This window comes from Zingiber officinale, chromosome 1A, assembly GCF_018446385.1.
Source record: "Zingiber officinale cultivar Zhangliang chromosome 1A, Zo_v1.1, whole genome shotgun sequence".
NCBI lineage: Eukaryota > Viridiplantae > Streptophyta > Magnoliopsida > Zingiberales > Zingiberaceae > Zingiber > Zingiber officinale.
Window position 1 is genome coordinate 186,118,465 of NC_055987.1, and position 27,241 is coordinate 186,145,705.

The 27,241-nt window shown below is 39.3% G+C and overlaps 2 protein-coding genes and 2 pseudogenes across 8 annotated transcripts; 1 reads left to right on the forward strand and 3 right to left on the reverse strand.

The window, feature by feature from the left end:
- Positions 1–2,372: 2,372 nt before the first annotated feature.
- On the forward strand, positions 2,373–10,312 carry LOC122038684 (probable protein phosphatase 2C 41). Of its 7 annotated transcripts, none has more exons than XM_042598560.1 (8): positions 2,374–2,661; positions 3,243–3,347; positions 6,238–6,477; positions 6,610–6,886; positions 8,408–8,562; positions 8,670–9,553; positions 9,627–9,846; positions 9,952–10,312. In XM_042598560.1, exons 3-6 carry the CDS (start codon positions 6,340–6,342, stop codon positions 8,808–8,810), a joined length of 711 nt encoding a protein of 236 aa, XP_042454494.1. In that variant the 5' UTR covers positions 2,374–2,661; positions 3,243–3,347; positions 6,238–6,339; the 3' UTR covers positions 8,811–9,553; positions 9,627–9,846; positions 9,952–10,312. The 7 variants fall into 7 exon arrangements, with proteins under 7 accessions (XP_042454496.1, XP_042454494.1, XP_042454492.1 ...); XM_042598558.1 differs by lacking the exon at positions 3,243–3,347 and having other exon boundaries at positions 2,375–2,661; positions 8,670–9,080; positions 9,447–9,553; XM_042598559.1 differs by lacking the exon at positions 3,243–3,347 and having other exon boundaries at positions 2,375–2,661; positions 8,670–9,080; positions 9,447–9,553; positions 9,631–9,846.
- Positions 9,400–17,853, reverse strand: LOC122038683 (annotated as a pseudogene).
- Positions 17,854–20,251: 2,398 nt separating this feature from the next.
- LOC122038685 lies at positions 20,252–24,476 on the reverse strand (annotated as a pseudogene).
- A 999-nt stretch (positions 24,477–25,475) lies between these two features.
- Positions 25,476–27,217, reverse strand: LOC122038686 (alpha-1,3-arabinosyltransferase XAT2-like). Its single transcript, XM_042598563.1, has 4 exons — positions 27,056–27,217; positions 26,579–26,961; positions 26,306–26,509; positions 25,476–26,221 (listed from the first exon to the last, which is right to left on the reverse strand). Exons 1-4 carry the CDS (start codon positions 27,123–27,125, stop codon positions 25,613–25,615), a joined length of 1,266 nt encoding a protein of 421 aa, XP_042454497.1. The 5' UTR covers positions 27,126–27,217; the 3' UTR covers positions 25,476–25,612.
- Positions 27,218–27,241: the final 24 nt, after the last annotated feature.

Sequence of the window (27,241 nt, forward strand, 5' to 3'; positions counted from 1 at the left end):
ACCGCATGGAAGCCAAAGTGCCAGCAGTATCGGACATATAATGCTGTGTATGATGGTCGATGGATGATATAGTATTATAAGTTTTTCAATCTCCTAAGATATAATGTGTCCTAGATAAGATTTGAACTCTCGATCTCATCCTTTAATATTGCATCATAGATCAGGGGTATGGACTAATTACTTTTTTTTTAATAATTTAAATATTTAATTACTAAACCAATTAAATTATGAAGATGACCGATCAGACCTCACATAAAACTTCCATAAATCATAGAAACACAGCATCAAGTTCTTGACAGCTGACCTCAGCGATCTCCATCGTCCCTGCCTATAAGATCGTGCAATACCGAATCAGTAGTGAAAGTAAATTCGTGAAGTTTGTTTGTCCGTGCATATTCAAAAAAAAAATCACTAAATATAGTATCAAATATGTCCCAACAGGAGATCCAACGGCTACACTTTAAAAATCCCAGTTACGTCTCCATGGCCGGTACCCTACTGAGTTGAGTTCTGATGCATTCCCAGTCAGTCACTGAATAAGAGTAAATGTGAGAAACTGAAGATCGATCAAACAATGCAGAATTTTAAAGATTATATCATAGTTATACAGCCAGCTGTCACCGTTGCCAGGATGCGTGAATTATAGTACGAACGATTTGTCGCATTCACTGTTTGTGTTGATTTAGTATGTATTATTGTCGCATTAACTATTGCTCCCGACCCACGATACTAGTGTCGCATTCACAATAATAATTATTATTGGTACATGGACCTGCCCATTTTTTAAAATAAAATAATAAACATATTTTATTTTTTATATAAAATTATGACAATTATAGAAATTTTTTTTGAAAAATAATATACAATTAGGCTTAATATATACATAGGTCATATGGGGCACAACTTGGGACTAGACCATGCATAACTTGATTTTCGAAACAAATCTAATCCAACATGACATGACCTAGATCTTATTAAAACACTCATATAGGGATATTTAGAAGAAATATTTCTTTAAATATTCTCAATCTCAAATATCTTTTATTAAAATGGGATATTAGGAAGGAGATAGGAGATTTGAAAATACAATTATATCCGATGATTTTTTTCTCTTAATTTTTTTAATAAAAAAATTAAAAATATATATTTAATAGTTAAATTTAGAATATTTGATAGCGGGATATTTAATAGGTGGATCTTATAAATATTTGATTGTTGAAATATTTGATCATGAAATTTGAGATATTTAAAGAATGAGATATTTGATTGATGATATAGATATAAGACCATAAATATTAGGAAGAAATATTCAATCTATATTATTAGGGACATGCCATGAAGAGTTGTCTCAATCGACTCGTGATGTGATGAGTTGACCCGTCAAAAGTCTGTCATCTAATAAGACGGATTAAAAAATCTCCAATCTAATACAATCAAATTTCTATAATTTATCAAACTTGATCATTTTATAATTAAATATTTTTATAAAAATCTCCAATAAAATTCATAATTCTTAATTTAACACACATACATGTTTCAAAAAAAAATCATAATTTTCACCGCAAACAAATACTTATCATCATAAATTCATAATCTAATTTTAATTTTTTTTCTCTACCTTAACCCTAGATCAATCCAAGTCCATCATCGGTTGACTCCCTGATCCATTTAAATCTATTTTTAAATGGATTGAGAAAATTTTAATTTAAATTATTTAATGGAGAGGAAACTTTAATGTTACATGTCTAAGATCAAATTACCATAAATCATGAATAGAAGTAAATCAAGCACCCTCTTGTTCTAATTTAAAATTAAAAAAAAATAAAAATAAAATATCTAAAAAATATATAAAGAATCATAAAAATATTTTTTATTTTATAAAAATATTTCTATGGTTTTTTATTTCTATTTATTAATTTTTAAAATATTTATTATCATTTTATTTTATTTATATGAAAAAATTAAATAGCCGACCTGACTAATCCAAGCACGTTGCCATGTAAATAAATTTAATGATTTAATCTTAATCAAATAATTAAAAGTTTGATTCATTTTAAGTTCGGCTCGACTCGACTTGTTTACCGCCCTAGTTCCCATGTAAATACATTTACTGGTTTAATCCTTACCATATAAATAAAATTACCGATTTAATGTATGTGGTAAATATTAAACCAGAAAATATTTATCAGTCAAACCCCAAAATGCTCTGATTGGTTGAGTTCGTGAAACCATAAGTCAAATGTTTCCGGTGGTTTTGTCAGGTCCACGAGCATGCGTCATGATCAAGTCTTACAAGCTTCCACCTGAAAATAATTAATTAAATTTTTTCTCTTTTTTTTTTTTTCAACCATTGTCATCATTTCGCTGCGTGCTATAATTTATTTGATTATTTAATTGTTCGGAGACGAGCAGTAGTTGCGTCTTCTTCTCCTTTTTCTTCCGAGGTTGGATTCTCCTTCGGAGGCGTTGTTCATTGCTTCCATCTCGCCCAATACATCGCCTCTTCCTTCATTCTCTCGTCGTCGCGATCGGCTCTTTTGTCAAGGTTCGATCTTGTCAAAGTGGAAGCTTTTGCGAGCCGGATCGGGGAAGATTGACGGGCTGAGAAAGTTTTGGACTTTGATGGGGTGGTTGTGCTGCTTCAGAGGCTCGTCCTCTAAGGTTAGGGATTTGAACCTTGACTTTGACCTTGACCTTGACCTTGGGATTTACTGAACTAGTTTTTCGATTGGTATGCTTTCCTTTGTCTAATCTTGTCTGCTTCCGATTCGAGGGTTTAGCTGTGTTGAATCTCCTGGATTCCTTTTGCAGTTATTGTTTATAAAAATCGGTAGAAGAAACCTTTTAACCTTATAAACGATTCGTTTTCGTACCGATTCCGATTTGTTAATTTTTCTTGCTTTCTCAAATCTCTTCTTTGGTTACTTGGCATCGGCTGTATTAGAAAAGACATCCTTTTATTGTTCTAACGTGTTGCTGCTATCTGTAATCTATAGGTTTGTTGTTCGTCTTAGTCTCGAGAAGATGATTTCTAGTTATCATTTAGAAACATTCATATGTAAAAAAAAAAAGAGGGGGCAAAATTGTTTCAAATGCTTAACTCATGCCAACTATACAACTGTGGATTACATCAGACTCATGATTCTTATATGAAATTTTTGGTCAAAGGTACAGCTTACTATATTTATTAAAGAGTGACCTGGATACTGTTCATAACATTTTGATGGCTGAATTTATTGCAGTTGATGTTATGGATCCAAGCTGTAGTAAGGCCAGTTTGCTACTGACGTATGATAGAACACAAAATACACACAGAGATTCAAGATAACTACAAACACTGTGATTAGGTGGAAATTCCAAGATTCACTTTCACAGGGGATGATGATTTGTCCTACAACGCCAAAGCTCTCCGCAATGACCTTTGTCTATTTTGTGTCTTATTCAACTGTGTGGTGCTTGTGTGCATATATTTATAACGATCACCAACACCTTCATAAATCCTAAACCGCATATGGTAAACGAAGCCCTAAGGGATAGTATACTCAGGTTCTGGTGTCCTAATGGATATGTTGCTACATGTTGAAGCCTGCTGGCAGATCCTAGCTAAGCTTAGTCAATTTGTTCATGCCCCTTGTATTTTTGTTGCCTTACCATGCCCTGACTTGAAACTGTATTGGCTTAAGCATTTTGCAACTCTTGTTCACTTGATTCGGACTGCTTGAGCTTGCCTACTCTGCCTGACCCATTAGGTTGACAACTTAGAAGGCCAACCTTGATATCTTGGCTGCTACCATACTGGTATGACCTACCAGCCTTAAGGTCAGCAACACATCTGATTACCTATATCCTTCAGTTGACTCTCAAACATCATCAACAAGTCAGATATTTGAGTTACACACAGCATTTCTTAAGTTTGCTTTGACTGTTCAAGCAACTGAACTTCTTCTCTACATCTTTCCTCCAACATCCACATATGGGACTCACCTATTGCAACTTACAACTACTAAGTCCCAACATGAATATAACTTGGTGGTTGAAAGAGTCTTCTTAAACATATCTGCTGGTTATTATCTTTTTTTTTTTCCCAAGGAGACTTCTTTTTTAGATATCACATCACGCTCATAGCAGTGCCAACTATCAATATACTTGCTTGTTCATGAAACATTTAATCCTTGGCTCCTTGCTCAGATATGCAATACTCCAATTCTCATTGTTCAAGACTAGACAAGGAACACGAGTTCACTGGCAAACTCTTCACTTAAATTGCTTTCTTCATCACATCCAATGTCACCATATAATTGGGTTCAATGTGATAATTAGGGATGTAAATGAATCGAATTGAGCCGAATATGTAGAAAAATTTAAGGCTCGAATTAGGTATATTCGAGTTCGAGTTCGATTCGAAGCTCGAACAATTCAAAATATTTGGTTCGAATTCGGTTCGAATTAAGGCTCGGGTTCGAGCTCGGCTCGAAATAAGCCTGAATTGCAATCATTCTTTTGTATTGCGTCATAGGGATCTCACAATCCATTTCAATATCTATCAGTGTTACTTCCATCAGAATATACCTAGTCCACAATAAGTGCATGTGCTTAATTATGTTGGGCTTGGACCATGAGATATGCAATTCACATAATGCACTCAAATCTCCTAAGCCGATATCTTGAAGTGACTTGCTAATTATGTGATGGCCATCTTAACATCCCACGTTTTGATGTAGCTTTAATCAATTCAAGATACACCACTTTTAGATACTCATTCCAAGTTGCTCTATCAATATCCACCTTTTGAAGGAATTTAAGATAGGCCCAAACATCTGATCGGATATAATCCAATATGTCCTGGCTGATTCTCTTTGTCATGAAACTGACCTTCTACATCTTGTCGAACACACATTCTTTGCAAAATAACTCACTTGTATGATGCCTATACAGGAGATGTATCTTGTTCATCCCTTTCTAATCTCCTCAGACTCATTTAACCAAGTCACATGTCAGAATTGGATTCTCTTCGAATTCAATAGAAGTGATTTTTGAACTACAGAATCACCAGCAATGATAGTACTATCCATGAAGTATAGCTTACTATTTTTCATTCTGCCTGTAAAAGCTATGAGAATGATTTTGTGAAACTTTAAGAACTCAATTTTTACCAATTTCAGTGGGAGTGTTGTAAATCCTTCTTCCTGGTCTTCACCTTTTATGGTTTCTCATCCATATAATATGTTCTCTTAGATATACAAGAAACAATGAACAGTAGCACGAGCATAAATTTCCCATCATTGTAGTTGATAAGGTTTTTTTTATTTGCATAGCTACTCTCATCATTAAGATAAATTATTGTCCTTTCTTTCATCTGATGGAAATATTCTTCTGTTTCAAATGGAGTTTATTGGTGGCCTTTGTCATATACAAAAACTCTTAACTTGAACCATAATCTTGTTGTTGTTGTCTCTAACGACAATCTTGAGAATCTCATTGAAAAGATGCAACTAAAATTGCATGAATGCGTTAGGATTCAACTTTGGCTTCTCTTCTTGTGTCAAAATGGTGGCATCTTCTCCATCCCTTCTATAGCATCCTTCTGGTGAATTGGGACAAGGATATTCATTCTTCACTTGCCTTAGTCAGGCTTGACTGGCCTGCTGTCCCTGATCCCCTTGTATTATTGTTATCCTGGCCTTTCACTTGATATGAGGCTTCACTGACAAGCCTTCTGTAGTTATACACACTGAACTTGGGCTGACCAACTCAACTTGGTCTATCCAACCCCTAAAGAAGACAATTTAGCAGATTAGCACTAGCATTAATCCTTGGCTGCTCATATCCTATGTTGGCAACATTCTCCAAGTCTGCTTTGTCTTCTGCAAGTCAAATACATTCTTGGGTTGTTTAAAGTTGTGGTTCTTGGTGCCTAAACTGCATTTTTTTAGTCCATTTCTAATAAGTTATTTTCAGTTTACTTCTTTTATTGACGCTTTTTTGCCGCTCTCTCACTTTACATGTGATCTATGAAAAAGAAGAGTTAAAATATAGGTTAATTGGGTTCTGACTTACCCTGTGATCCAGTCTTATATCATATCTCAAATAAATTTTTATTTTTGAAAATAAATTAACTTGTGGCCAATTTGTCTCCTCAAAATGTCTATATTATAAGAGTTCTAAGCTTCAGTATGATTGTTGTGCTGAAAAGCCCTGTTGTTTTAGATTATCCAGTCTTAAAGTTTCTTTGTGTAGTTTGCAGGTTCTTCATGTGATGCTGGTAAAGGGAAAAGTTCTCAGGGTCGCTCAAAAATCACTTATGGATTTAGTCTTGTTAAGGGGAAAACAAACCATCCCATGGAGGATTATCATGTTGCTAAGTTCATTCATATGAGAGGACAGGAGCTTGGTCTATTTGCTATATTTGATGGACACTTGGGAAATAATGTACCTGCCTATTTACAGAAGCATCTATTTTCAAACATTTTGAAAGAGGTGCATCACTATCATATTTATTTTTCCTGTTTGATTTACAGATAGAGTTGTAGAATGTATGTTCTATGGCCATACTATAGAAAAGTTCAAGAGATTTAATAGTGTGACATTTGTTTCATTTCCAAAATATAGGAAGAATTTTGGACTAATCCAGATGTAGCTATTTCAAAAGCCTACGAGAAGACCGACAAGGCAATTCTTTCACACAGTCCTGATCTTGGTCGAGGCGGATCAACTGCCGTCACCGCAATCCTCATTAATGGCACAAAGTTATGCATAGCTAATATTGGTGACTCACGAGCAGTTATTGCAAAAGGTCCACAGGTGATACAATTGTCAGTTGATCATGACCCCAACACCGAGCGTGGAAGTATTGAGAATAGAGGCGGCTTCGTCTCAAACATGCCAGGTCCCTTCAACTCTTCCACTCTATGTTCAATGTTCTGTAAGTGTGAACAATAACATGCTTTCTTCGGCCAGTTAGTTGCATTATTGTTTCAGTTAGTAGTAATTGGTGTCCCTTCAACTCTTCCACTCTATGTTCAATGTTCTGTAAGTGTGAACAATAACATGCTTTCTTCGGCCAGTTAGTTGCATTATTGTTTCAGTTAGTATAATTGGTATATATGACGATCCTTTAAATATGAGCTTGATCTTGGGTGGGCATATGAGACATGAAGGAAGGGCAGGAGGGACCTTCCTATTCTCATATCCTCTTATTCTCATGTCAAAGGCTCAGGATAGTGTAATCCCACTCCGTAAATTGAAAGCATGGGTGATCTTATTATTATTATTATTATTATTATTTATCCCTCACAGCCCATTCTTAGATTATGTGAAAGAAGGAAAATCATAGGGTCAACTTATAGCCGACCGCAAAGTTGGCTAGGGGATGGGAGGGATGTTTTTCCCGAGGGCATGCCCGCTGGGAATTGATGCCCCATTGTAGTAAGTCTGTCATCATCTAACCAACTGGGCATCCCGTAAGGACATGGGTGATCTTTTTCATAACTGTTAGACTCAGGATCAATTGATCTATTCTATTTAAGAAACTAAAATTTTTAGGAAATTGATATAATCTTCCAGAAAATCATCGAAGAAGTGTATCGATACAGTTGCTGAAATATGGCCCCAACATTGGACGACTAGGCAAAGTCTCCTGGAACAACATGTTGAAAACTTGGAAGTCTTACAATGAATCCAAATAAATTTTTTATTTGATGATATGTAGAAAAAATTATAATTACCGGTCTTAAAAAATAAAAACTATCAATTGCAATTGTGGGCAAGCTAAACTTATGGCTGCAAAGCCAAATCTAGATTAGATAGTTTGAGCTCGGGAAAGTAGCAGCATCATCAAGGCATCTGCTGAAAAGACCAAGTATGGTAATTTTTTGGACCTTGATTGATAGGATGCTGAAGTCGATAAATTCTGGTTTGTAATTTGGAGGTCAGCTTGTCTCTTCTCTTTTTCTTTCAACAGGATCTCATCTGATGCATTTTGTGCTGTTTTATAGCAATCAACTTGAATGTGAGCAGAACAGCATTCTGAATTAATCTCTCTTGCCTTGTCTTTGAACATGATCTTAGCTCAATTATGCTGTGGTGTCTAAGCATGACATTGAAGTAATCACCTTGAATTTGAGTAAAACAGCATTCGGCTTCTTTTTCTGTGATCTGATGTAGTAAATTGAATTTGATAGTTACACATCTTACCTAAAATTTATTTTATACTATCATAAAGACAGGCATAATAGCTTGATTCTTTACTCCTAGAATTTACTTTTTCCCCAGTTCACCAATTTCCAAGAAAAGGTATATTTTCAATAGTGATGACTGGAGCCAAAAACCTAAATATAGTAGATCATCATTGTTTTTTGGCTGCAATCTGTTAAAAATTCACATATTTCTTCTTTTTTTACTCTGTCAGGAGACGTTCCAAGGGTTAATGGCCAGTTAGCTGTATCCCGTGCTTTTGGAGACAAGAATTTGAAATCACATTTGCGATCAGATCCTGATATTCGTTGTTTAAACATTACATCAGAGACAGAGCTACTCATCCTTGCCAGTGATGGTATATGGAAGGTTTCTTCTTCAACCTTAAAACTAATTATGCTATTGTAATGCCAATTATGCATGGGAATCATCTAAGAACATGTATATTTCTTTTTTTATTGCAAATTCTATTTTAGGTCATGAACAATGAAGAGGCAGTTGCGACTGCTAGAAGGTTCAAGGATCCACAAACTGCGGCAAGACAATTGACCACCGAGGCACTGACTAGAGACAGCAAAGATGACATTTCATGTGTTGTTGTCCGATTCAGATCATAAGAAAACATGTCTTTTCGTCGTCCATAATCAGAGATTTCACTTGTATCTTTTTCAGTTGACCATCAGAGATTCAGATGATTGGTGAGGTTACTAATACAGATTCATACGGGAATACCATGAAAGCTAAGAATGCCAAAGAGTTCAGCATTCGACTACAATATGATCAGTGCCAGTGTGCCCAATGCAAATGGCTTCTGATGTATTTGATAATCAGAAGAATCCCATGTTTTTTTAAGCAGGGAAACTAGCAGATCCCTCAGGTTGACAATGGTTGGTTGGATCGATTACTTTATTTCTTTTGCATTTCCTTTCCTCTTTGGATTGCGGTTTTGCAGCGGAGTTTCAGTTTTAGCTTGGTAGTATTTAGCGATCCCGAAAAGAACATGATTCTCTAGTTGTAATTTATTAAATAATTTGTGTTTTTAATCCAGTGCACATGGGTGGATATATGCATATATTTCGAAGATGTGATACCTAGACACTCAGAAAGAGGATGATTTAAACACTAAAATAAGACGATGCTTGGTTCAGTTTTATTTTGTGATTGAATGATTTGTTGTGATACTATCATTAGAATGGTTTATTCCAATTATACTAATCATCGTAGTTAGTTTGTTTATTGAAAAATTCTTGCAGTTTGCTTGATACATTGTTTGGTAGGATTTAGTAAGCTTCAGTAGCAGCATTGAAGTACAGTTATTCATTCTAAAGAATGACTACTTCATCTGGTACTACTACAACAGGTGAGTCCCCAGTCACTCCTCTCGAGTCTTGTTGTCAGGACATTAACTGGATCGTATCAAATTTGCTATGCAGTCAGGTGTATGAACTGATTGTGCCATTTAGCGATCTATGCACAAGTTAAATGGCCAATTCTCAGGGTTGCTGCTGGCACAGACAGTCAGGTAGAGGGTTCTCGTAAAATACTTCTTCAGTGCGGAATCGTTCCATGCCTTTTGTGCCGGTAGCAGGCCCTTTTCGCTTGCGAGGAGAACCTTGCCTAACGTACCAGAAATGTACATTAAGCTTCCCAGAGGTATTGAAATTCAAACATAGTAGTCATGGATATAACTTGCACAGTCACTTACCTTCTTTTATGAATCTCGCCAATAATATTGGATAGCTTCCTCCCTTCTCTCAGAGATCCTCGATTGATCTTATCAAACAAACGAACAAGAGCTTTTCTACACTCATGAAGGTAGATAAAGGTTCAATGAAGAAGGTAGCCTTTCGCGAATTCGATGTATAAGAACTGGAGTTCAAAGCAGGTCACCTGTCTGGCTTAATTGTTTTCTGATGGCCAAGAAAGCGGCGGTGACCTTCGACTGCCCTCGCCATATTCCCAGAATATGATGGGATAAAAACATCACTTTCCAGTGATACAATGTAGTCTAGTGCTGCCATTTGTGAAGCATAATGTTTAAAAGCTTCAAGCTCTTGTGCTGATGCCAATTTCTCCTGTAAAATTAGTTCATAAACAGGATCGGATCGGATGAGACAAAGGCAAAGTGATAGAAATGTAGGAGAAATCAATGTTTGTAACACATCAAACACAAATTCAATACCTTGCTCAACAAAATAGGAAATCGGGATTCCAAATCAGCCAAATGAGAACTGCCTCCGTATATTGACCCAGCTGCGATATATATTGGAGTGCTTGGTGGATATCCAAGAGAAGAAATAAAATTGCAACCTCCTTTGAAGTCAGAGGCCAATACCCTTTAGCCCTTTGGTCTTGGGCAACAATTTCTTTGATCTTCCAATATGAAACATTTTCTCTGCAAAATAGAGAACATGTTCATGCTGTGTGGAACTTGAAAGAAATCCAGAATGAGTATCCTCTAAAACATCAAAAGCATGCCTAATCCTTGCTAGTTCATCAGATTCAATAGGTGATAAGCCATATGTGCACCCACTAAAAGCAAGCATGTCCTTCTCGTAACGAAGGTGCAAAGCAATAAACGGCCCGTAAGATCTCATCCTCTCCACCAATAACTGCAGTTTGAACAAAACAAAAAAAGATGTTATATCGAACCATGATCACCATAAAGCTGTAAAAGAAATATACAGCAACAGGGCAAATACTTTTCCTAGTGCTTCAATTCTTGGAGCAAATCTGAGAGCCTGAAAGAAAGCACGGCAGCGAAGTTTTTGTATGTCAGCAGGAAGGTTATTGTTCGCAAGACGCGAATCTGACTTGGCAGCTTTTATAACCTTCCATGAAAATTGAAGAACATTGGCATGAGAAAAACATTACTAGCTATAACCGCAACATTGTCATAGACTGATGTAAGATGAACTTCTGGTTGCAGCCAGTGTACCAGATGATTATCCCACATAGGCAATATCTCATTTTGATAGTAGTCCACTCCTGACCAGCTTCGGAAGTGTATTACTGCAGTCGCGGTTGGTGTCAACTCTTTCGGTATTTTCTTTACAACTTTGACATCATTGGCCAAAGCATGGATAAAGTGTTCTTCATCAAACACGTTAGAGAAATTGCTGGAACATGATCATAAAGAGCATCAGAGAACACTATATGTATATATGAACTGATGAACCGTCCAGTTAAGTATTGCAGAGAAGATAAAACATCGATGTTGCAGAGAAATTACTGAAACATATTTACTAAAGGCATTAGAGAACACGTGCATACGAGAATTCAAATATGCGAACTGAATACTGGAGGAATACTGCAGAAAATAAAATATGGCACATGATATATATTGTCACTATGTGCGAGCTTAAAGATCATTCAGATAGTGCAACCTGTGAAAAGAAAAGATAAAAAAGAAGAAAAAGATAAAATCTAAGCATCTGTACCTAGAATCATGCCAAAATGATCTCTTATCAAGCCGAGGAATAACAAGTGTTGCGTCAATTAATCGTGCCACCGCTACCATGTCACTTATCTGCCATTCAAAATCACAACACGTGATTTTTTAATCCATAAGGAAAAAAGAGATACAAAAAAGTATAGCTCATGAACAGAGAGATCCTAGGATATAGGAATTTTAATCTGTGAATGCAATTCAATCTGAATTCTGGCTCTAAGGTCGGGAGTGTAGTCTAAAGGTCCAGGTGTCAAAGGTTTAGTTAAGGTTGAAAGAATCATAATTTTGCTGCGTTGAGTGGAAGTTTGTGTAAGTACCTCGAGATAGTTTTGATGCGGTCAATCAAGTTCAGTTAAGTCCTGTTGTGTTTGATCCTTGTGTCTAAGTGTGTAGAAATTTAAGAACATATAAAGTCGAGTGGAAGACGCAGCTATCGAGAAGGATGACACTAGAAAAGGAGCCGACGAGTTCGATGAATTTGAGGGACGAGATGCTGCGGAAGAGTATACCGATGGGCGAGAAGGACATGGGCGAAGTTCGAGGGATGAGAAGCCAAGGAGAAAGCCTGCTCGAGGAGAAAGACGAAGTTGGGTTCGAGTGAGCTCAACTCCGATTAGCCAGAGAATTACCAATGTGAATAGATTAGCCACTAAGGAGTTGATCTGTCACTTAGAAGGCGCCTTCAATGGCTGGAAGGCGCCTTTAATGAAAAGTGCGAAGGCGCCTTCCAGCTCTTGCAGGCGCCCTCCAGTAGCCGTTAGCCGCAGATAGAGTTTTATCCTCAATGAATAAAACTTAGCTAATGGAAGGAGCCTTGGACCTCTTGAAGGCGCCTTCAAGCTACGGATAGAGTTTTCTAGGGACTATAAAAAGACCCCTGGAGCTAGGAAATATGCAGCAACTCCTGTATTCATTTCCTAGCAACTTTCTGAGCATTCAACGAGTGTAAGAGACTTCTCCGCCTTCAACGAAGGAGACTTTTTAGTATGTTTATTTGCCTTGGATTAATAACCACATAGCTTGTAACCAAGTAACTCTTTTTGCCTCTTCTTTTTAGTTGTTAATTTAATTTAGTATAATTATGCTACTAATTATAGTTGAAAGATCGAGAAAGGTATATTTTATTTGGCAGGCAATTCACCCCTCCTCTTGCCGGTCTACCTGCGCCAACAAGTAGTATCAGAGCCAGAACGCCTCAGAAGGACTAACTATCGACTGAAGCACCGAGACGATGGCCGAATCGACAATCTACCAGCCAAAGTTTGAGGGGGATTTTGCGATATGAAAAAAACGCATGGAGATATTTTTCAAAATAGAATTTGAATTACTCTTAATTATTAAATATGATTTTGTAGCTCCCAAGGATCAACAAGAAGTCGAAAAAGAAGAGTACCAGTGGACCAAGAAAGATCAAGCCAACTTCGTAGCGAACGGACAAGCCGAGTTCCACCTGCTCAGCGTACTTCCACCCGAGGAAGTCAATCGGATCGGAGATTACGAATCAGCAAAGGAACTTTGGGAGAAGTTCTTGGAGTTACACGAAGGAACCTCCAAAACAAAGCTAGCGAGACGGGATCTGCTCCGAAACCAACTAACGAACCTCCGGATGGAAGAAGGCGAAACAATCGCACATCTGCACTCGAGAATCAAAGAACTCATCACCGAACTCACGAATCTCGGAAAAAAGGTAACGAATCGAAATTCATTAAGGTACGATTTAAATGTATTTCCTAGGATATCCGAGTGGACATCTATAGTCAACTCATTTTATATATCTAAAAACCTCGAAGTTAGTTCATTAGAAAATTTATTTTTCACTTTTGAACTTCACAAATCAAGATGTGTAGACTTACGAAATAAAGAAGAAAAGACGACCCACAACATAGCTCTAAAGTCCAACCAGAAAGGCGAACCAGATCCAGACTCCAAAGAATCAATCGACGAAGATGAAGCAGTATTATTGGTAAGAAAATTTAGTAAGTTCATTAGATCTAATAAATTTAATAAGTCGCAAACGAAAAAGCACTTTTGGAGTAAAAGGAAAGTTCGGTGCTACAACTGTCAAGAAGAATGACACATTAAGGACGACTGCCCTAAACTAAAGAAGAAGGAGAAAGACAAGGGCAGCAGACCAACAAAATCAAAGCACAAAATCTTGAAAGCCACATGGGATGAGACATCATCGTCTGAGTTTGAGATTGAAGCTTACACCGAACTAGCCCTAATGGCAGACCACCAGAGGGACGCCGAAAGTTCCTCACAGATGAGCATCAACGAAGAGGGAGAATCTTCAGAAGAAAGCTGCGATGAAGGGGGAGCATCAGAACACGAGGTGAGGTAAGTGCGCTATTTCCCAAGCAATCTTTTGAATTTATCAAAATGTTATCTAAGAATATAGTACAATTAGAAAGAGAAAATGCTAGGTTAAAATTAAACTTAGTAAATTCATGCCCCTTAGATATGTTTGATAATTTAAAGATAGAAAATGAAAAATTGAAAAGTTAAAAAATGACCATGCATGTTCAAACGATTTTAAAAAACTAAAATTTTAAAATTATGGTAGAATCAACTGTACATTAGAAATCACCAGGGAGAAATTTAGAAAATTCCTAAAAATTATGTACCTCCAAAATTTTTAGTAAATCCAGTAGGAAGGAACTTATATTGGGTTCCAAAATTTTTTTTAGATTAAAACTCCAATTCTTTTTATTAGGATAGAAATTGTCTTACTTAGAATTTTTTTTCTGTTCGTATTTCGAATTGAAAATTTTTTCTATATTATCTGATGATTTAATCTACAAACAGAAATTTCTTCAAATTTTATTTACTGTTGAGTTATTTTTTATAAAATTATTAACAAAAATCATAGTTTGAAATTTAAATTTATTTTGCAGACATAAAATTTTGAAAATATTATTTTTCTGTGATAAAACATAATACTCTCTATCCTTAAAAATATTGTCAAATTTTTTCAAATAATGTCTAATTTATTATAAATTATTTTTTGAAAAGATAGAAGGGGAGTCTTGGCGCAACGGTAAAGTTGTTGTCATGTGATCAAAAGGTCACGGGTTCGAATCCTTCAAGAAATAGAAATTTTGAAAATTTTATTTTTCCCATTAAACAATGTCTCATACATCCGTGAAAATAATTGAATTTTTAGTCGAAAAAATATTTTAAAAAGATTTATTTTTAAAAATTAGTTTCAGACTGAAATAATTTATTTCTTTTCAAATACAAAGTATTTCTTCATGTAAATTTTCTACTAATCTAACTTATTCTGCTTAGATTCGACAAATATTTTCAAGATTTTTCAAAATAGAAAAGTAATTTTATATTATTTCAGTCAAAATGGAAGCTTTATTATACTAAAAATATTCGCTTAACACTTATTTTATTTTCCCTATTTTTTTAATGTGATCAAGGAAGAAATAGGTATAAATTTGGAGATTTTTTTTATTTACACTTTTTACTTGTTTTCACATCTATTTAGTTATGTGTTACATTTTTAACCCTAACTTGAACTTGGGTTGATGCACATCAAAAAGGGGGAGATTATAAGTACCCTGGGTAGTTTTGATGTGGTCAACCAAGCTCAATTAAGTCTTGTTGTGTTTGATCCTTGTGTCTAAGTGTGTAGGAGCTTAGGAACACAAGAAGTCGAGCAAAAGATGCAGTTAGCGAGAAGGATGGCACTGGAAAAAGAGTCGACGGGTTCGGTGCATCTAAGGGATGAGATGTTGCGGAAGAGTATACCGGTGGACGAAAAGGACATGCGCGACGTTCGAGGGACGAGAAGCCGGGGAGAAAGTCTGCTCGAGGAGAAGGACGGAGTTGGGTTCGGGTGAGCTCAACTCCAGTTAGCCGGAGAATTACCCACTTGAAGAGATCAACCACTAAGGAGTTGATCTGTCACTTGGAATGCGTCTTCAATAATTGGAAGGAATACGCCTTCCGCTAGCTGCAGATAGAGTTGTATCCTCAATGAATAAAACTTAGCTAATGGAAGGCGCCTTGGACCATCTTGAAGGCTCTTTCAAGCTGCGAATAGAATTTTCCAGAGGCAATAAAAAGAACCCTGGAGCTAGGAAATATGCAACAACTCCTGTATTCATTTTCTAGCAATTTTTAGAGCATTCAACGAGTGTAAGAGGCTTCTCCGCCTTCAACGAAGGAGACTTTTTAGTGCGTTTATTTACCTTGGATTAACAACCACCTGGGTTGTAATCAACTCTTTTTGCCTCTTCTTTTTAGTTGTTAATTTAATTTAGCATAATTGTGCTACTAATTAAAGTTAAAAGATCGAGAAAAGTATATTTTATTTGACAGGCAATTCACCCCCCTCTTACAGGTCTACTTGCGCCAACAATTTGAACAATCTTGATGAATGTGACACTGAAGCAACTTAAAATAAACTATTTTTCTACTAACTTAGAAAAACAAGAGTTTCCTCATGATACTCAATATTCTTTGAGTTCCAAAGATAAACCAGAAAATAATGCTTTTCAGGAAGACACCAATATTAAAATTTGCAGGAAGACACCAATATTAAAATTTGCAGTATTCCCAAGCTAAAATGCACTTTATGTATGAAGATTATCCTTTTGTTAATTTTACTCAGTCTCGAGTATTATCATAACAGAACATAAGTGAACACATGGTAAGGTGGACTGGCAATTTCCACCCATCAAAAGATTTCGTTTAAAGCAGGTGCCAAAATGAGGTGGAGACTTTGAGGTACCAAGGTGTTTATCCTCTTGAATTTTTCATCTTCACATATTGAATCTAAAAAGTGAGAAGGTGAAGGATCTACTTCGATTGCAATGCAATTGTTAGGTCTGTATCACTCGTGGATATTTTGCTATTCGAATCCAATAAGCAGATGATGGATTCCCTTTGATTGCGATATGGTTATCATTTGTGGCTAAAATCTTATATGAATTAACTTAATTCTGTAAGGATGAAGCCTACAATGCACATGAAAAAGAGAGAGCAAATCGTACCCCGGCACGCATTTGGTTTAACCCACCATTCGTATGAACTAGCAAGAACCCTCTTGAATGCAAAGGAGCTGAAAACAGTAAAAAGATAAGGATGTGTAAATCTTATAACTACATAAAGCATTGACTAATCGAATAACAAAATCAAAAATCTGAACTGATGCAGCTCCTTACGCAGATACGATGAGCTCGGTGCTACACATTGCAGAAAGTTTCCGTTTGAAGATGATTTCCATAGCTTGGCAAGATCATAATCTCCTTTCGAGCTGCCCACCTGCAGAGTTCAGAGTACGAAGAGAGTGAGTGGGAAAAACGAATGAAAATCAATGGCAATACTGAACTTTTCCATCCTAACACGAACCACTGGCATTTCAAGAATCACCTTCTGTGCAGAAATGGGGAGCTTGGGGAGTTGGGGCGGAGCGAACTCCTGCATCCATCTGAGCTCGCTGGTTTTCCACCGGTATCCAATTTCACGTTCCTAAACACCAAAACAAGCCCACGAAATCGAGCTGCCTCACGCGATGCTCGCAGAAGAAAGTTCATCTCGAGGTTTCATAAAAACAGGGGGAGACGAGAGAGAAGGAGATGCCTGGGGGAGCTCTTGGGCGTCGGGGGCGGTGGTGGCGGATGGAAGGAGGACCACGTGCACGACCACGAGGGCGGCGACGGCGACAGCTCCAACGGCGCGCATTAGAGTCCACCGGAAAGCCGAGAGGGCAGTCGGCGTCGGCCTGCGCGGCTGCATCCCTCAAGTTTGCCTTCGGTTACTTCTTTGCCGCTTCCCTTCTCTTCTGGTTTACAAAAAGCGAGAGGAGGAGGAAGAGGAAGAAACCAGAAAAGGAAAGAATCCGGAAGCAAAATCCACAAAACACGTACCTAAAATTGGAAACTCTCGCCGGCGCATTTGGATTCTAAAAGAACAATCCGCCGCACTTTGACAAAGTGTAGCTCCAAACCACAAATGCCAACAAAAACTTCCATTGGATCGATCAAAATCTCCCGCTCTTAAAATCAACCTGTGCACTTGGAATGCTGTTTAAATTGAGACAATCTACCTGCAGATCTATCTAACCCGAGGAATGAGAGAGTTTGTGGATGATGGCCCCACGAATGCGAGACGTTGGAGCTTAAATCTGGCGTTCAATCTGCCATATTTGTTGTTTCTTCGGTGCTCTCGTGAATGCCGTGGAGTGTCATGTGCTTCGACTGTTCAGGAATCAGAACTTGTCGCGAGAACATGCATTCCTCCAACCCAATGCACCCTAATAGGATTTAAATTGAATTCAATGTATGTGTATTGGGCTTTAAATGGGTCTATAGATCTAACATGATGAGACGGACCCAAACTCATTGAATACATACATAAAAATGACTTCTAAAGTAAACCAGAGGTAGGGTGTAATCGTTTAGCTGTTAAGTTGTATTTTTAAATATTTGAGTTTGTCTTTATAATCGAGTTGATTAGAACTTTATTTAACGGATATATTCATAGCTCATGAGCTTATTCGAACTTTTATTGAGTCTAAACGAATTTAATAAATATAAATTTTAAATTTAAATATTAATTAAAAATTAAATTATATATTTAAAAAATATTATAATATTCTTATTAAAATTATAATTTTAGTATAATAAATCAATTTAAAAATTTATCTATATTTTTCATAAATAAAATATAAAATTTATAAATTTAATATCAAAATTATTATTATTTTATTTAAAAATTAATTCATGAATTTATTAATCAACATGTTTACAAGCTAATGAACCTGAGTATTATGAAACTTGAGCTTGATTTGTTTATCTTAAAGAGTCTCATTAAACGAGTATAAATGAATTTTTATCGAATTGAACTTCAAATAGTTCATGAACGACTTAATTTATTTACACCCGTATTCAAATATTTTAACTCATCGAATTGTTGTGCTTAACTCGACACCATCAACAATTTAAAACCAAGCAAGTAAATGGTACGATTCAAAGTGCTCAATATAATAATACCAGATGCAACACAACTTAAACCTTTTTCTTTTTCTTTTTATTATTTTTCAAATTTTAAATTTTATTAGCGTTAACTATAGCTAATTAACTTAGTAATGTTATTGTGTGGATGGTTTCAATGACCACTCTAAACAAGCTTGCATGCATTTATTGGTGGAGTGCATTATAATTAGAACAATAATTAAAAGGGCATTTTGAATTATGTAAAGGATGCCTTCTAAATTTATTTTTTTTTAAAAAAACATCCATTAGATATTTTATATTAAAAATATTTATTTATTAGCTAGCTACTGGATAGTTATTACAGATAGCTACCCTGAAACTACTACATTATAAAAAATTAGCTATTTCATTTAATCACATTATTATACATAAAATACTATAATATTAAAATACTTTTAACAATTTTATAAAAATTACTTAAATTTTATCAAAATCAAATAAACTGACTTTAAAATTAGCTATTTCCCTCAACCAAACACCAACTTTCTAATCTTTTTCCATTCTCTATTCTCATTTCATCCAACCAAACATCCCCTATGAATTGCAGCTCGTTCGGCAAGGAGTAGATAAGGGAACATGCAGGACGAAGACAGAAAGAGCTCGATCTCTCCATGAATACGCATGCATGTTCAACAGTGGCTGATGAGCATTAATGAACCATTTCAATGCCTGCGTACCTTCACGTTCTGTCAGTAACCTCGGTTCCCTTCGTGTAGCCCGTCAGAGCGGCAAAGTCACACAGTGACCCAAAAGGAGCTCTCAGATTTATTGCGCCGATCGATGCGAGTGCGACGACGACGACGTCACGGCCAGCTGACGGATGGTAAAGGGAATAATGATGCCGATCTTTGAAAGATCAGAATATAATGCCGATCCTGCGTATGAATATGCAGCAGATTCATTAACACAGCTCGATCGTGCATGCGATGGAGACGAGTCCTGACAGAGAGGCGAAAGTCACGGGATGCGTCGTCGCCGGCGAGGACGGGGACGGAGTCAAATGCCGACATCACATTTATTGGGTGGCCAGAGAGCGGAGACAGGGCCGAGATCAGACCCTTCGCGCGCGGTCTGCTGTCGGGTTTTATAGAGACTGATTCTACACCCGCAAAGAGCGAAATTGTACGGAGCCAGGCAACTCTGATCTCCTTGTGCAGCCGTTCGATCCGGAGGAACTCTAATCTCAACAATTGAACTGCGCAGGCCTGATTTGGTTGGATGGACTCGCCTAGACTAATAAATCTAACTCAGCAAGTGGGGCATATCGACCTCAAGAGTCAAGACACCATGAACAGCCACGTGGAGATGGCGCATTTGCTCCACGGTCAAAAAGAACAAAGAAAAGAAGAATTATTCAACCTGACCTAGGAACAGGGAAAGCCTAGGCAGTGCAGAAAAACATAAAGAAACATGAGGGAAAGAGAAGATTGGATCACCACCGCATCTTCCATCTTCCACTTTCTCTTCTTTTCATGCTATTTATTTACCATCCTCTTGACTTTGCCCTGCAGTCCTTCAAAGAGCTTCTCTGCAAAAGCCATTCTCTTTCACCGTTTTAGTTCTGGAAAAGGAGGGCACAGGCAGCTGCTCGAGACTGGCATGCATCAAAATTTTTTCTTTGTAATGTGCACAATCAGCATCACTATCCATCTGTACAACCATTGTTCCATCCATCCCCTATCAAACTCTACTATCCCTTCACTCTTTCAAGAAGGAAATGTGAAAATAAAAGGAATTCAACACACCCTTTACTTACATATAAGAATCTATCCATGGCTGAGCTTCAAAATTCAGCCCACTACCCACCACCGACTGTAGCAGACACTGAAGTGCTGCTTTTAATAAAAAGGCTCTACAATTGTGTTCTTTTACCGTGTGTCAATCATCTTGGATAAATATTCTACTGACGAAGTCCTGAAACCTCCGAGAGTAGAGCTTTGGGTCCACCGCGGAGATGGAGTTGGGATCGACCTGCAACGATTTGTAGGCGTGCTCCAACTTCTTGGTGATGTCGTAGTCCTGAAGGATATCGATTATGCCAAAGTAGAGCAGCACGTCATGGAGTTCGCCGCTTGCTGTAGGCGTTGGCATTCCAGTGTTTGTTGCGCTTCTTGCAGCGTGCTCTGCTCTCGCCGGCATGTTCGCACCCAACCGGGCCAATGGTTTCCTGATCATCAAAAAAGCTTGTTATTCAGCATGTACAAAAACAAAAAGTCTAGGAAATAGAAAGAAGGTCATCCAACAAATTAGCAGAGGGACCATATATTCTCGTTGGAGCAAACACCCAGGTTTCCACAATGACAATAGGGCTACAGCATAATGAAAGCTACACTTGCGCCACTTAAATTTTTGACGTGGGGTCTGTAGAAGCAGTAGAGTCCACGAGTTTTTAATTGCATTAGGCAGTCCGTCCATGGGAACAGAATTGGTCGTTGGTTGATGACAAGTTGGCGACAGTGAATTTTAAAAGCTAGGCCTTTATTTCGTGGGTGGCATGATCGAATCGTTTGATCCAATACAAACGGATGAAAACATAAAAATAAACAAATAAAAACGTGGACAGGATTTAACAACAGCAATCCCCAGTATTGGATGGTAGCAGACAATGACTCCTAAATTTACTCTACCATAAGTTTCTAAAGCCAGGTTCAGAAATGCGCATTTGACCAATTAGCAACAAGATCATTGAGAGAAGACATTATTGGCTATTTTCAACGCAATGAATGAAGCTGAACCAGGAAGGAAATAATCTCTATAATGGCTATATAGATATATAAATTGACATTGCTTATAGGAGAGTGCACCACCACTAAGCTTTTTGTTAATCAAATAAAATAAAATCAAGGTTGAAATGGGAAACACATACCGTGTGTCTGGAATTTGATTCATATCTTGGCATTTGAATGTTGAGACAGATAGGCCGCATTGAAATGATTCCTCCTTAGATGACTCTGATTAAGCGGCATTGATTTTATTAGATAATTGTCAACTAGTCCAATAGTGTTAAAGGAAGAAATTGGGCTTCCAGAAGACTATCAACTTACGATGTGAAGCAAGAAGTGGTGATAGGAAGTGTACTCCCACAAGGAGGCTATAATCCATGATCCCCTCTGATTCCAAGAACTCACAGTCCTGTTTGATTTGTCTACACCAGCATAGCTCTCTTAGACCAAATGAAGCAGAGATGCAAGAGAATAAACTAAACTTCTAGGTCTAAGATGAGAACTTACTCAAGTAGCTCTTTGCGCCAAGAATTTTGAAGGTGAAATACTAAATTCAGGTCAAGATCTTTGAGTGTAGTTGTTTCATCAATCTCTTCTTCAGTCTTCTCGGTTGTCCGCCCATAGGATGAACCTTTCAAGTCGAACCTCCTATGTATTTGATATTCGGAGCAGAACAAATTGCCCATAACAACGAACCGGACCTGGCTTCATCAAACATGTGGATAAGATCAGAGGATAACAAATGCATGAATCAATTCATATGTTAGCATTTGCTAACCTTTTGGCCACCATTGGGTTTTACGCAATGAACTCCATAGAATTTTGTCACTAGAGTCCTCTCATGCTGACATACATGCCGGTAATAACTGGGCAACATCCTAATAAGTACCTGAGAGAGTTTCAAATTAAATGCAGTCAATACAACTCAGTAATTTTCTGATCTAATACACAATTTGTGGATCCACCGACTGAAGTTCATCGACACTCATGGGAAAAATACTAAGAGAAACAGTGAATGAAGTCAAATTCCAAATATGAACATGTCAACGATTGGGAAAGAAGAATACTCAGAATGGAGTCTCAGAATCACAGCAAGAAATACATGTTGGTTGGATATTTATACCTTTAAAATCAACAAGTCGTCTCAAGGAAATTTGTCAAATGGAAAAAGGTCAGAAAGTATCTAACCTTCACTTCTGATTTTTTTACCGTCTTAATCATGAAACGGTCATCCTGGGTCATGAAAAAGAAGCTCCCGCTCTTCCCAGGTGAAGAGAGCTCCCTCAGTGCATCATTTCCACAGATAGCTAACATATAATCTGCTGGATCCACTGAAAATAATTTCCTTAGGTGTCTGCAATCCAGGAACCAAATCAAACATTTCAATTTAGCTGTTAAGAAGAAAAAAAAACTAGAAAGAACATTGGATAAATCTCACGACAAACTGTACCTAAAGACCATAGGACAATAGTCCTTCCATCGAAATTCCGGTGACTGGTGCGGAGGAGTGCTCTTTGATCCCTCTGGAGGGAACCTCGTCCAGAATTTCTTCATTGGATCAAAATCTTCCTGCTGTAGCTCCCTCAGCTGTGCCGAGCAGGGTTTCCCAATTGAGTAGCTGAATCAAAACCAACACCACCAAACAATTAAGAAAACGTATTCTCAGGTCAATGCTCGCAACTCATCTCTTTAACCATCTAACCTGATGCCTAATTGAAGGTTCAACATCAGGTCGTAGTTTTTGTGCCCCTTCGATATCGTCTGCCCTGGCTTCTTTACCTCCGGCGTAAACAAGGGGAGGGAGCACTGTCTCCGTTGCACGGTACCTATGAGAGTCCCACTGACATGATCGTGCAATGATCTGTCCGTGTACAGCAACGATGCCTCGACGTTGGCGATGATGTCGCAAGTGATATCCCCAGCTTCGCCGTCCGATTCCCAGATGCAGATCCTGGGGAAGTTCTTCTCAGCCACCGAGCTGATCCGCCCAGGCGACCGGTGGACTACGTCTACAGACAACCGCTTCCTGGACGAAGGCGCCATCGGTGATCCATCGTCCAGCGGCGAGAAGGAGAAGGAGCTTCTCCTACCAGAGACGATCTCTTTCCGGGGCGTGGCGGTGGCGGGGTAGTAGGTGCCGTCGAGAGCCTTGGGATCGCTGCGGCTCCAGCTGCCGATGTAGCAGCTGCCGTCGGGCCAGGTAAACACGCCGCTCCCCTTCGGAACGCCGTTCTCCCACTGGCCATCGTAGCGGTTTCCGTTGGTCCATATGAGTACACCCCGGCCGTTGATCACGCCTCCACGCCACTCGCCTACGTACTGGTTGCCGTTCCGCCAAACGTAGCGGCCGTGGCCCTCCTGGAGGTTGCGCCGCCACATGCCCTCGTAGTGGTCTCCGTTAGCGTACGACTTGCTGCCAAATCCTTGCTTGCGGTCAGCCACCCACTGACCGTGGTAGGTATCGCCGTCAGCACCGATGAAAGTGCCGAACCCCTCCATCCGGCCGGAACGAAACTCACCCTCGTAGGAAGCGCCAGGAGGCGTTCCCCTTTCGCCACTCCCCCTCGTACATACACCCGTCGGCCCACAGGTACTTCCCACGCCCGTGAGGCGCGTTGCCGGCGAATCCACCGGTATACAGATCCCCGTTCGGCAGCGCCTTCTCCAAGGCCGGATCCTCCCCGTCGTCAGCGAGATCGACCGTGGGAGTCACCCGTCTTCCCCCACCCCCACCCTGAGATCTACCCCTCGCTTGCACAAGGGACTTCTCTGCAAAGTCCTCCGCCGCGGTACTAGCGACTCCCTCGTCATCGACAAGACGTCGCATTTTACATACGCCTTCGCCCCCACCTTCTGCAAGCGAACGCCCTAGTCTCCGGCAGCTCCGCCGAGCATTCCTTCACTAGACTTCGATCAAACTCTCTCTCCCTCACTCTCCCTTTCCAAGCTAAAACGGAGAAGAAAATTCGAAGAAATCGAAACGCGGATGATCAAGAGACAGCGAGCAACGAGGAGAAGAAGAAAGAGACGCCTCGGCCACCGCTTTCTCTTGCCCCTGCAGCTGCGAGCCAGAAAGAGCGAGAGCGAAAGGAGATATCAACGCATGAGAATACGTGGAGAAAACAATTTGTCGTAAAACACCGAAAATATCCTCGATTTTAAACCCGAATCGCTTCTATCGACTGTATCCCAACTGTCGCCCCCACAGATATCAAAAATAAAAAAGCATGCATCCCGTGTTCTCTCCGGGCCACGCAACACCGTTCCAAACATTCCATTCTGTGAAAATTCGATGACGTGGCAAGCTACGCCGCTGCCGAGTTTGTAACGGTATCGTCCTGGGAAAACCCGACACGATTTTTATTTATTTTTTCTTTCCGGAGCCCTTTTTTGTTGCGATTACAGCGCCACGAAATGCTGGCCGTTATTTGGTAGATTCGCCCGGTTCGGCCCCGATATGTTGGACGAGTTAGGGAGGAATTTGGATTTGAGTTGATTTTTATAAATCAAGAGGAAAAAAATTATTAATTAGTTTCGATCAAAGTGGTGTGGTCCAATTTGTCTTATTGCTATATAGAACACAATATGTTCATCGCTCTCCACTTGGCCCGCCATCTCAATCAAAAGATGGCCGACTTATAGTTTTAGGGGCTAAACTAGTAGTAAGGCCTGTCCTCTTATGCCATTAAGCGATGTTAATTACCAACATAGAGGATTCTAATTCTAGGCGAAAAGATTAATTTTATTAGAGCCATTATATTAATTTGTAAAATTTTAGATAAAAAGGAAAAGTAATTTTCACCTAATTCGAATTTACAATTAGCAAATTCACCTCCCATCAATGACGATAATCCATCCATGTAGCGTGTCTTTGTCAGCGTAGAAAATTCCTTTTGTTTCTTTGTATTATATAACCGCCAAAGCCATAAAATATTAGTTATGCGTTTTTAAAATGTATAAAAATATCATTCATTGGAAAGTCCAGTGGGCCCCTTCGCTCGTGCAATTGGGGCCGTTTGATTGCTCGAAAATAAAATACCCATAATATTGCTTGAAATACGATCAATAAAAAAAATAATAAGTGTAGAATGAATTAATCGATTAAGCTGAATATATGCCAATTAAAACTATAGATATTTAAGTGTAATAATCACAAATAATATTTTAAATTTTCCACTGAAAATTGCAATGTTTATGATTTTATTAATTTTAATAAACATTAAATACTGGAAGAAGAACTACTGGATCATGTGGCCCACTTCCTTCCCCAGCAGCTCCCGGAACCTCTTCACGTCCAGCTTCACATCCTGCCGCACCATGAACGTCGACCGCACGACGGCGAAGCCGCGGCGGTGGAACGACATCGGGTCGGTGAACACCGCATGGCCCCTCGGGTACCTCTCCCTCAGCGTGCTCTCCTCGATCCCGATGCTGTACTGCACGTAGTGGAGCCCCATCGCCTTCGCCGGGTTCCCGAAGTCCAGCATGGCGAGCCACTCCAGCGCGCCCCACGGCACCACCTGCACCACCGTGGCGTTCGCCGGCAGGAAGACCATGTTGGTGAGCCCGGCACCGTGCACGCCCACCATCACGTCGCAGGAGTTCACCACCCCCGCGAAGCGCGCCAGGTCGGACCCCGCGTCCGCCTCCGCCACCATGGCCTCGAATCCTAGCTCCTCTGCCATGGCCACGATCTCCGGAACGTTGGTGAACGCCCTCGACTGTTTCCTCGCGATCAGCATGAGTCTCGGTTTCCGGCGCGGGGGGAGGTGGCCGCCGTCGGTGGCGTTATTCAGCGCGTCTCGTTCCAACGAGAACGCGATCCTCATGAACCTCTTGAAATCCACCTGTTAGACATTGTCAAATTAGTGCTGTTTTATTGAATTTGAATTTGAATGTTTTCTCGAATAGATCGAAATCATGCAGCGTGCCATGGTGTAGCGATTGGGCGATCTGGCAGGATCGATCAAGAACTCCTTGTGAGCTCGAAGTCCGACCACCACCTGTTTGAAGCAATGCACTTGCCCGGCACTCTGCTGCTCCAAATCCATCAACTGGTAGTTTGTCAATTTACGGAAGACGACGAGATACTTGTTGATCCACCAGCTCTTCCAATCCGCGACGACGAATTGAATCTTGACAAAATCCGTTGGGATCATTAATTTATATCAGAACATCGAAGATTACGGGTAATTTTAACATACTTTGCCGTGAAAGGGGCGAGCGGTGACGAAGAGCGGCACGAGCAGGTCGGTGAAGTCGTGGAAGAGGTTGCCGGTGTAGCCGCCGACGGAGAAGACGACGGCCGGGACGTCGCCGTGGTCGACTGTGCACCGCGGGGCGCCGTCGCTGCCTGCGCTGACGACGGCGAACTGTCTGACGCCGCCGAGGCAAGTGTCGTCGCCCTTCCGAGGGTAAGGGCGGACTCGCCATTGCTCCGGCGGCCGCGCCGCCGCCTCGGGCTCAATAAATAGGATAGAGGAAGAGTTTCCGGCGATCCTGATGTCGCCGCTCATCTCGCAGATGTCGACTCGCGGGTCCGAAACGTCGCACAGTGGCTTCCTCCTTCGAATGGCTTCTCCGGCAGCTTCACATTAATCAATCATCGAAAAAGAAAAGAAAAAAAAAATCAAATTTCCATCAACGTCTTCATCCTGTTTGATCCAATCATATTGAATTACCTAATTGCATGGGAGCAGTGGAGTTTGAGGCAATTGGGAGTTCAACGTGCATCGTTTCTTGATTCAACATCGTATCTTTAAATTCTCTCCCACTTTCCTCTGCAACATTTCAGTAAACATTACAATTTTTCTGCCTCGACAATTAACGAATCAAAACGCAGCGTATTGGCATAAACAAATACTTTT

Excerpts from the sequence above, each read along its gene's own strand:
- LOC122038684 (XM_042598556.1), top strand. The coding sequence starts at position 2,623 with ATGGGGTGGTTGTGCTGCTTCAGAGGCTCGTCCTCTAAG. Across the intron at positions 6,478-6,609 it reads TTTCAAACATTTTGAAAGAG|GAAGAATTTTGGACTAATCC; the intron begins GTGCATCACTAT and ends TCCAAAATATAG. Across the intron at positions 6,887-8,407 it reads CTTCGTCTCAAACATGCCAG|GAGACGTTCCAAGGGTTAAT; the intron begins GTCCCTTCAACT and ends TTACTCTGTCAG.
- LOC122038686 (XM_042598563.1), bottom strand. The coding sequence starts at position 27,125 with ATGTTGAATCAAGAAACGATGCACGTTGAACTCCCAATTGCCTCAAAC. Across the intron at positions 26,962-27,055 it reads CACTGCTCCCATGCAATTAG|CTGCCGGAGAAGCCATTCGA; the intron begins GTAATTCAATAT and ends ATTAATGTGAAG. Across the intron at positions 26,222-26,305 it reads CGCCCAATCGCTACACCATG|GTGGATTTCAAGAGGTTCAT; the intron begins GCACGCTGCATG and ends AATGTCTAACAG.